Source organism: Caenorhabditis briggsae (assembly GCF_000004555.2).
Source record: "Caenorhabditis briggsae complete genome, chrII, whole genome shotgun sequence".
In the NCBI taxonomy this organism is placed as follows: Eukaryota; Metazoa; Nematoda; class Chromadorea; order Rhabditida; family Rhabditidae; genus Caenorhabditis; species Caenorhabditis briggsae.
The window spans coordinates 977,388-987,154 of NC_013486.2; the positions used below are offsets into that span (position 1 = coordinate 977,388).

Below are 9,767 nucleotides of genomic sequence, written 5' to 3' on the forward strand. Positions count from 1 at the left end.
AGGCCATTTCTAGCCCAAAAATGTGGTGGCCTAGAAACCCCAACTTGCAAAAGTTAGGCCACCACCTTAAAATGATTTAGAAAACTTACCAAGTGAATATCATAACAATTCTAGTTGAAAAAAGATAGTGGCCTAGAAAACCCAACTTGCGAAAGTTAGGCCACTATGCGAAAACAAACCCTCAAACTCAGTCCATCCCTTACGAACCGGTCCACAACCTTGACAGTTCAGGGTAACACACTTCTGGAAGTGTTTAGCCTTGGCGCGGAGAACAGTGCAGTCCTGGACTGGAAAAATTCAGATTCTTTTTCCAATTCCAGGTGTTATGCCCCATTTTTACCTAGACACTTATCCCCCTTTCTGCACTTCTTCTGATGCTTGAGAAGTCTCTTCATCTCCAAACACGCCTCATTGGTGCAAGTGAAGTAGCACGAGGGAACAGATGTAGAGACCATTGATTTGATGTCCTGCAATTTTGTGGAGAGTTACGATTTTTGGGCTTTTCAAAATTGCAAGTTGTAGTGCTTGAAAAGAGCTACAAAACGACATAAAGTTATGTTGAAAACATTAATTTCAAGGGGAGCTGCAGCGCTTATAAGCCAGGCTTGCAATTTTCACTTTAATGCATGTTGCTTGCTAACCCTTGTAACTTCCTTCAAACTCAGAATATTTAACATTTCAACATTGCAAATAAAAGAGCTTAAGTAGAGCTGCACATCTATGTAAAAATCATCATTAACGAATTTCGCTTTGTTTGATCTACAGGGCTTACAAGCCGGCGCTTGTAACTACCACTCTAATTGCTTGTTTATTGGTAACCTTTGTAACTTTCTTTAAACTAAATATTTTTCAATTTTCTGATTTTATAATTGCAGAACTTTTCAAAAGCTACAATTTAGTGTAAACCGATTTTCAAAATATTAGATTTGAAGTGAGCTACAGCTCTTCCAAGCCGGACCTTCGAATTATCTCTCGAATTGCATGCCAATTCTTGTACCTCTTGTAACTTTCTTCAAATTTTCTAAATTACATTCATATTTAGACACCTCACCTTATCTCTCTGAATGCACATCTCCGAGTGCATCTTCTGAAGCATCATTCTCTGCTGCGGTGAAGACGTTCCTCTTGATTCTCAACCATCTTGTCGAGATCGACAGTGAACACCGAATCATCCTCAGGTTTTGGATCATATGCTGGCTCCAACGATCCGTCTGAAACCTTTACACAGCAAAAGACCGATGACGTCGTCTTCGGGACCCATGGGTCTTCGTAGGTGGTTCTGGTCATGGCGGTTCTGGAAATTGGCAGGATTGGAAAACGGGAAAGATGGGAAAATGATAAAGGAGAAAAAGAAGGGGAATAAGCAAAAAGTGGGCGTGGCTTTATAGCAAAGTCGCCTCCTAATTATAGGGAAAGCAAAAGAGAGACGCGAGCGGAGTTGGTGCCAGGCACCCGTCGCTGAGCGACTGGGAAGGAGCCAGAAGAGAAAAAGAGGAAGAGTGAATCAGCCAAATTTAAAGGCGCAAGCTCTGGAACTAAGTTCAAATGATCAGAGCATCAGATGCTTAGAAATCCAGCATTAAAGGCGTAAAGCCCCGCTGAAGGCAAGGAGAAGCGTTTAAATGCACATTGCTCTCATTCAAGTGTTCACTGGCTGGATATAATTAGACGCTAGTTCAGTCAACTATGACAGTAGCTTTAAAAGCGCATAGAGGTACCGATTCTAGATTTAAAGGCGCATGAGTCCTAGAGATTGTAAAACTCTATGCATTCGATTTAAAGGCGCATGAGTAAGACGAGGTTTAAAAGCGCATACTAGCTTTCACGATGTTGGGTGAAAGCTCAAACTGAAATTTAAAGGCGCACACTCTGGCGAGGCTGCGAGCCAAGTCAAATTGCTCATAGAATGGCTGGAGCTCTCTCCCTCCCCCATCGGGAACGTCTAATGAGCAAGAAGCTGATAATTAGGGATTGTGGAGGTAAGTGAGTTTTAGATTTCTATGACGTTTATGGAAAATTGAACAAGAAAGAGGATGAAGAGGGGTGGATGCTGGTTGTCAGGCAAGGGTCCCCAAAAAAAGAGAAATTTCGAAAAAAATCGAAAAAAATTGGAGAGAAGGGGCCGCAACATAAAAATTAAAAATTTTAATTTTTCAGAAAAAAAATAGATCCCAAAAAATGCCAAATTTTGGAAAGTATTGCCAATTCTGAAAATGTGATGAAGTCTGAAAAATGTTTCTTCTCTGAAATAAATTTTTTTTAGTATTTCAAAGATTCCTGGTTTCCTGGATTTTCAGATTTTTAGGATTTTCAGATTTTGAGGGTTTTTAGGATTTTAGGATTCCTGGAACGCTAGATTCGTGGATTCTTCGGATTTTCAGGATTTTGAGATTTTAGAGATTTTTAGAATTCTTAAGGTTTTCGTATTTTTCTGGATTTTTGAATTCCTTAGTTTTTTAGAGTCCTGGATTCCTGGATGTTTAGATTTTTGAATTTCCGAACCACTGAACTTCTGGTCACATTTTCAGAGTTTTTAGGGTTTTTAGGATTTTTACGGATTTCTTTTGGTCCAAAAACCATGTTTCTAGCTCTCCTGAGAGCCAAGATACAGTCATTTGAAGTTTCGAAGAGATGTAGACAGTTAGAGTTAGACACGCAGCGTGTCTCGTCGTCTGCGTCTCTCCAAAACTTCAAATGGCTATATCTCGGCTTCCAGACGAGCTAGAAGGTTCATTTCTTCACAAGCATGTTTGGAATTTTCAGTTTTGTCAAATAATGGAAAAATATTTTGATTTTGGTCCAATTTTGGATTCCTGGATTCCTCAATTCTTTGGATTTTTAGATTTTTAAGATTTTCGAATTTTCACAATAAGTCACATTTTTCTCTGGTTTTATAGGGATCATTTTGGTTCCAAAACCAACTTTCTAGCTCTCCTAGGAGCCGAAGTACAGTCATTCAAAGATTTGAAGAGACGCAGGCAGTTAGAGTTAGAGACGCAGCGTGTTTCGTCGTCTGCGTCTCTCCAGAACTTCAAATGGCTGTATCTCGGCTTCCAGACGAGCTAGAAGGTTCATTTTTTCACAGACATGTTTGGAAATTTTAGTTTTGTCAAATAATGATACTTTTTAAAAATGTTTTGTAAATATCAAAAATTCCTAATTCTGAAAATATTATTAACACTTTTGTCCAGTTTGATTTTTTTTTGATTCTCTAAATTCTCTAATTTCTTAGAATTTTAAAGGATTTTCAGATTATTTGAATTTTCAGATTTTTTCGGAATCTTAGATTTTCAGAAATCCTGTTTCCATTCAGTTTTCCAGCCTTTTAGGATCATCTATTTCATTTTGTTCTATTTTTCCATCATCCTCAGCAAATGCGCTCCATCGCACAAGGTTCCTCCTCCTGAATGCCCAAAAATCACACAGCAACGAGGTTCTGTTCTTGTTCTCCCCCGAAAAGTCATCTGACGTTTTCCCCACTCTCTGTGTGTGTGTGTCTCTCGTCGTCTGCGTCTCTTCGGGTGTGCACTCTCGTCGTCCCAGCTGACGGGCAAGGCGTAGAGAGTGTTCTCTCGGGAGATGACGCAGACGAGAAGCGAGAGAGTGAGAGGGGGAAAAGAAAAGTGACGCACACGCACACAATCGATCACTACTCACAGAGAGTGTCTCATTTGACATTTTTGGAGAGTGCTGTAATTTTTTGGTTTCAGGCCTTTTTTGACTAATTGCAATTATCGATTGATCGATTTTCCCGGTAAAAACATTGCCAAGTCACGTCCATAACATAGTATCCGAGTAATTATAGGGTTTCTATGGGTTTTTAAAGGTTTTTGATCGATTTTTGGGTCCTGAAAATTACAGTAGAAAATTTGAAAATAGATGAAATTTAGATTCCGAAATTTCAGAAATTCAGATTTTTAGAATCATATTAAATAACAGGTTGTTTTTTGGGTAATTATAGGATTCCAATTTTTTTTGAAATAACAATTTTTTTGGAAATAATTAGCGGTTTTTGAAAAAAAAATTTAGTTTGAAAGTTTGATTTGGCATTTTTGAAAATGTTTTGAGCATTTTAAAATTTAAAGTTTACTCCTTAGTTTACAGTTTTTTCCAGAATTTCAGAATCTTAAAATCTCAGAATTTCGGAATTTCAGAATCTCAGAAATTCAGAATTTCGGAATTTCAGAATTTCAGAATCTCAGAAATTCAGAATCTCAGAATCTTAGAATTTCAGAATTTCAGAAATTCAAAAATTTAGAATTTCAGAATTTCAGAAATTCAGAATTTCAGAATTTCAGAATCTCACAAAATTTCAGAATTTCAGAATCTCAGAAACTCAGAATCTCAGAATTTCAGAATTTTGGAATTTCAGAATTTCAGAATCTTAGAACCTTAAAATCTCAGAAATTCAGAAATTCAGAATCTCAGAATTTCAGAATCTCAGAAATTCAGAATCTCAAAATTTCTGAATTTCAGAATTTCACAATTAGATGAATCAATTAAACTTTTTTGAAACTATCTTTTTTTTTGGTTTTTCTTGGAAATTCCAATTTTTCCAAAATTCGTAAACTTAGGAATTTCTGGATTTTTTAAAAATTTTTTCAGATTTTTCTAGAATTTGAAGTTTCAGAATTCCCGAGTTTTTTTGGTGTTCAGATTTTCTCATTTTTCAAGAATTTGAAATTTTTGGAGAAGTTCCAAATTTCGGAATTCCCGATTTTCTGAATATTCCTGGAACTTTAAAAATTCTGAACTTGTTGGATTTTTTTGAATTTACTTGATTTTCGAATTTTCGAATTTTTTAAAAGTTCTGTAATTTGTTTTTGGAATTTTTTTTCTGATTTTTCAATTTCCCAAAAAAATCAGTTATCAATAGAGCGAACTTCCTCCTCCCCTTATCACCAACTTTTATCTATTATCAATCATTGTGGTGTCATATCGAATTAGTGTCTAATTATTTATTTAATTACTCTTTTTTGACCTTCAAAAAATTTTTTTCTAGAAAAAAAAATCAAAAAATGAGGTTTCAATTTAAAATGATAATGAAAATTGACTTTTAATGTTGAAAACATCAATTTTCAGGCCAAAAAAATTTTTTTTTTGAAAATTCCTTGTTTCCCGCCAAAACAATTTGTCTTCTGTCTCTCATTTTTTTCTTCTCAAAACCGTATGTACACAATTTATGAATGTGTACTACCGGTTTTGCCCGCATCACCATCTGCCCATTTTCCTATTTTTTGTGTTCAAATATTTGTTTTGAGAGAGAGAGAGAGAGTACTGTGCTTCCGTATGGGGAGAATATTTCTGTTTATTGTTTTTTTTTCAAAAATCCTTGATTCTTGAATTCAGCTTTCCAGCAATCTGGAACCTAAATTTATAGATTTTGAGAACAATCAAAATCTAAAATTCTGAAATTCTGAAATTCTGAAATTCTGAAATTCTGAAATTCTGAGATTCTGAGATTCTGAGATTCTGAGATTTTGAAATTCTGAAATTCTGAAATTCTGAAATTCTGAGATTCTGAGATTCTGAAATTCTGAAATTCTGAGATTTTGAAATTCTGAAATTCTGAGATTCTGAGATTCTGAGATTGTGAAATTCTGAGATTCTGAAATTCTGAGATTTTGAGATTCTGAAATTCTGAGATTCTGAGATTCTGAAATTCTGAGATTCTAAGATTCTGAGATTCTGAATTTCCGAAATTCTGAGATTCTGAAATTCTGCGATTCTGAGATTCTGAGATTTTGAGATTCTGAAATTCTGAAATTTTGTGAGATTCTGAAATTCTGAGATTCTGAAATTCTGAGATTCTAAGATTCTGAGATTCTAAGATTCTGAGATTCTGAGATTCTAAGATTCTGAGATTCTGAGATTCTGAGATTCTGAAATTCTGAAATTCTGAGATTTCGAAATTCTGAAATTCTGAGATTCTGAGATTCTGAAATTCTGAAATTCTGAAATTCGGAATTTCTGAAATTCTGAGATTCTAAAATTCTGAAATTCTGGAATTCTGAGATTCTGAGACTCTGAGATTCTGAGATTCTGAGATTTTGAAATTCTGAGATTCTGAAATTCTGCGATTCTGAGATTCTGAGATTTTGAGATTCTGAAATTCTGAAATTTTGTGAGATTCTGAAATTCTGAGATTCTGAAATTCTGAGATTTTGAAATTCTGAAATTCTGAGATTCTGAGATTCTAAGATTCTGAGATTCTAAGATTCTGAGATTCTGAGATTCTGAAATTCTGAGATTCTGAGATTCTGAAATTCTGAAATTCTGAGATTTTGAAATTCTGAAATTCTGAGATTTTGAGATTCTGAAATTCTGAAATTCTGAAATTCTGAAATTCGGAATTTCTGAAATTCTGAGATTCTAAAATTCTGAAATTCTGGAATTCTGAGATTCTGAGATTCTGAATTCTGAGATTTTGAAATTCTGAAATTCTGAAATTCTGAGATTCTGAGATTCTGAAATTCTGAAATTCTGAGATTTTGAAATTCTGAAATTCTGAGATTCTGAGATTCTGAGATTGTGAAATTCTGAGATTTTGAAATTCTGAGATTATGATATTCTGAAATTATGGAATTCTAAAGAAACTAAATCCGAAATTCAAAAATTCCGAAATTCAAAAAAAAAATCCGAAATTCAAAAATTCAAAAATTTTGAAATTCGAACATTTTAAAACTCTGATTTTCCCCTTTTTTCGTTCTTTTTTCCTTTTCAATTTTCGTATAATTCAATCACTTAATTACCCTTAATTAACTGTATTCAAGTAATCAATGCTTTTCAGAGTTGATCATCACAAAACGAAAGAAATGGGAAACTGCTTGCCGTCATTGTTCGGTTTCTCGCGACAACACGATGAGACACCGATGAGGAGGTAATTAACTCAGTCCTAATTACCCAAATTCATTTCTTTTTTCCAGAAGCCGATCGTCAGAAAACGCGATGAGCTTCACCAACCCGGCTATGATGCAGACAAGTGTGAGTTTTGTTTTTTAAAGGGTAATTATAAGGGTTAATTAGAACTCATTAACATACTCAAAAATAAGCCCGGTTTGAGTCATATCACTAGTCCACAGTTATATACCCTCCTTTTTTTAAATAATTGAAAACGAACCAGAAACGGACCAAAAACGGGTTAAAAACCAAAAGACCCATAACACTTCACAGAATCAATATCTGCAAATCAAGTAAAATGGATACAATAGAACAGATTATGAGATACAAAACAATATAACTTGAGTTACTGTATTGTGTCAATGAACGAAGTTACAAGCTATAATAGAAACCTTCAAAAAAGGCATTAACTGATGGGCCGAGAAAAAAAACTGTAACTTTGTTCATAGACAAGATACCGTATTTCAAATTTTTTTAGCCATTGAGTTTTTCTATCATATTCAATTTATTTTGGTTAAAAATATTGATTCTGAAAAAAAGTTATGATCCCTCCCGCCTTTGAACTGTTTTTGATCCGTTTTTCGTCTATTTGCAGGTATTTAGGATATGCTAGAGCCCGTTTTTATGGTGATGATAGGTAATTAAAACCATTTTGTAGCTCCCAAATTTTCCTATCATATCCATTTTATTTCATGGAAAAATTAAAATTCTGAAGGAAGTTATGGGTCCTCCTGTTTTTGACCCGTTTTTGGGTCGTTTTTGGTCCGTTTTTAGTCTGTTCGGCCTGCAATCGAGCTAGAATCATTTTATATTATAATTTTTGAAATCCTCGTTTTGAGAGCTTCAAAATGAGTATAATCATGAACTACTTTCCTTGATGTTCAAATTTTGGACCCCTCATGCGCCTTTAAAGTCAAATTTTGATTTTAAAGGAACATAGTCGTGTTTATACTCATTTTGAAGCTCTTAACGTTGGCAATTCAAATATGACAATCAGGAGTAATTAGTGCAAACCAATTAACTTGAAAACTGAAAAAAATAATTTCCAGAGTTCGTACGTGAATCAACTCTATCAACACAATGTAATTAGACAGCGGCAAGCCGAGGAGCGAGGAAAGGTGAGTGGAGTGGTAGCCTAGAAAAAGAGTTCGGCCATTTTGGAAATTTTTCAGGAAATTGACGAGGCGAAGAAAAATCGAATCCGCGGACTGTTGGATCAGATTCCGGCTGATGTGTTTAGAGGGGACATGGCAAGTACTGAGTGAGTTTGAAATTCCAATAAACGAGAAAATCAAAAGTTCGAAAAATACAAAAATTTCGAAATTCAAAAAATCCAAAACTGCTCTTGAATTTTAGCTCTTAAATTTTTCTATCATATCTATTTTATTTGGTTCAAACATATTGATTCTAAAAAAAGTTATAGGTTCCTCCGTTTTTGACATGTTTTGTGGTCTGTTTTTGGTCCGTTTTTAGTCCGTTCGGCCGGCAGCTAAGGTTGACTTTTTTCAGATTTAAATATTTGAACTCCGAGCGTTGAGAGCTTCAAAATGAGTATAATCATGGCCTACTTTCCTTGACTTTCAAATTTGGGGCCCCTCATGCGCCTTTAATGTCAATTTTCAATTTCAAAGGAACATAGTCTTGTTTATACTCATTTTGAAGCTCTTAACGCGGGGATTTTAAAATGTTATAAAAATAGTCATTCTGAAAGAAGTTATGGGTTTTCCTATTTTTGGCCCGTTCTTGGTCCGTTCTTGGTCCGTCTATGGTCCGTTCGACCGACAGCTAGCATATCTTGCTCTCATATTAAAATTTCCAAAATTTCCACATCAAGAGATTTAAAATGAGTATAATCATGACCTACTTTCCTTGACTTTCAAGTTTCGGACTCGTTATGCGCCTTTAAAGTCAAATTTCAACTTTAAAGGAACATAGTCGTGTTTATATTCATTTTGAAGCTCTTGAGTTTTTCTGTCACATCCATTTCATTTTGTCAGAAAATATTGATACTGAAGAAAGTTTCAAAAAATCCAAAATTTTTGGAAACTTTGAAATTCCGAGAGAAATCCCATATTTCGAAATTCGAAATATCAGAAATCGCATTTTTTGAATTTTCAAGATTCTCAAATTAGGAATTTTCAGATTTGATTTCGAAAAAAAAAATCCTAAAATCCTAAAATAAAAAAACAGATTTTCGAAACTCCAGAAAATTCCAAATTCTTGAGAAAATCCAAATTTCAAAAATATCGAATTTTCGAAATTTTATGATTTTCAGAGTGGTTCAGAGTTTTCAAAATCAGGAATTTTGGAAAAAATAAAGTTTCCAAAAGTCTATAACTTCTTCCAGATGCGCAATCTGCATGATTGACTTCGAGCCCGGCGAGCGTATTCGTTTCCTTCCATGTATGCACTCATTTCATCAAGAATGCGTCGACGAGTGGCTTCTGAAGTCGTTCACGTGTCCGTCGTGTCTGGAGCCCGTCGATTCGACGATCCTCTCGTCACTGACCGCCCATAATATGCAATCACTTCATCAAATCACTTCCTCCTCACCATCTACATCCTCTGGCGCCAAGCATTAAAAATAGTCCGCAATTTTGTTTTTCGAATTTTGAGAAAAATCTTTTTTGTTTCTTGAAAATACAGTTCAAAATCCCCACCGTGCGCTTTTAGTTCGGCGGAGCGCGTTTGCGCGGCGCTGAAATTTAAAAATCGAATTTTCGCGAATTTTATCGTTTTTTTCCGGAGTTTCCTGCTTTTTAATTTTTTTTCAAAGGTAAAACATACATTTTGAGTTAAAAATAGTCAGAAATTTCGGAAAAAATCGATTTCTGAAAAAAATTTTTTTTTGCAAATTTTGAAGTTTC

The 9,767-nt window shown here is 34.7% G+C and overlaps 2 protein-coding genes across 2 annotated transcripts in view; one reads left to right on the forward strand and one right to left on the reverse strand.

The window, feature by feature from the left end:
* CBG25456 overlaps positions 1–1,287 on the reverse strand; it is a gene marked incomplete at both ends in the record, with an annotated part of 1,683 nt that extends 396 nt beyond the window's left edge. The window contains 3 exons of the mRNA XM_045241701.1: positions 208–287; positions 341–467; positions 1,138–1,287. Coding sequence (XP_045097978.1) covers positions 208–287; positions 341–467; positions 1,138–1,287 — 357 coding nt within the window. The remainder of the gene's footprint in view (positions 1–207; positions 288–340; positions 468–1,137) is intronic.
* A 5,528-nt stretch (positions 1,288–6,815) lies between these two features.
* CBG00875 lies at positions 6,816–9,482 on the forward strand (the record flags this gene model as incomplete). The annotated part of the gene is made up of 5 exons (XM_002629619.2): positions 6,816–6,880; positions 6,927–6,984; positions 7,950–8,018; positions 8,073–8,161; positions 9,248–9,482. 5 exons carry the CDS (start codon positions 6,816–6,818, stop codon positions 9,480–9,482), a joined length of 516 nt encoding a protein of 171 aa, XP_002629665.2.
* Positions 9,483–9,767: the final 285 nt, after the last annotated feature.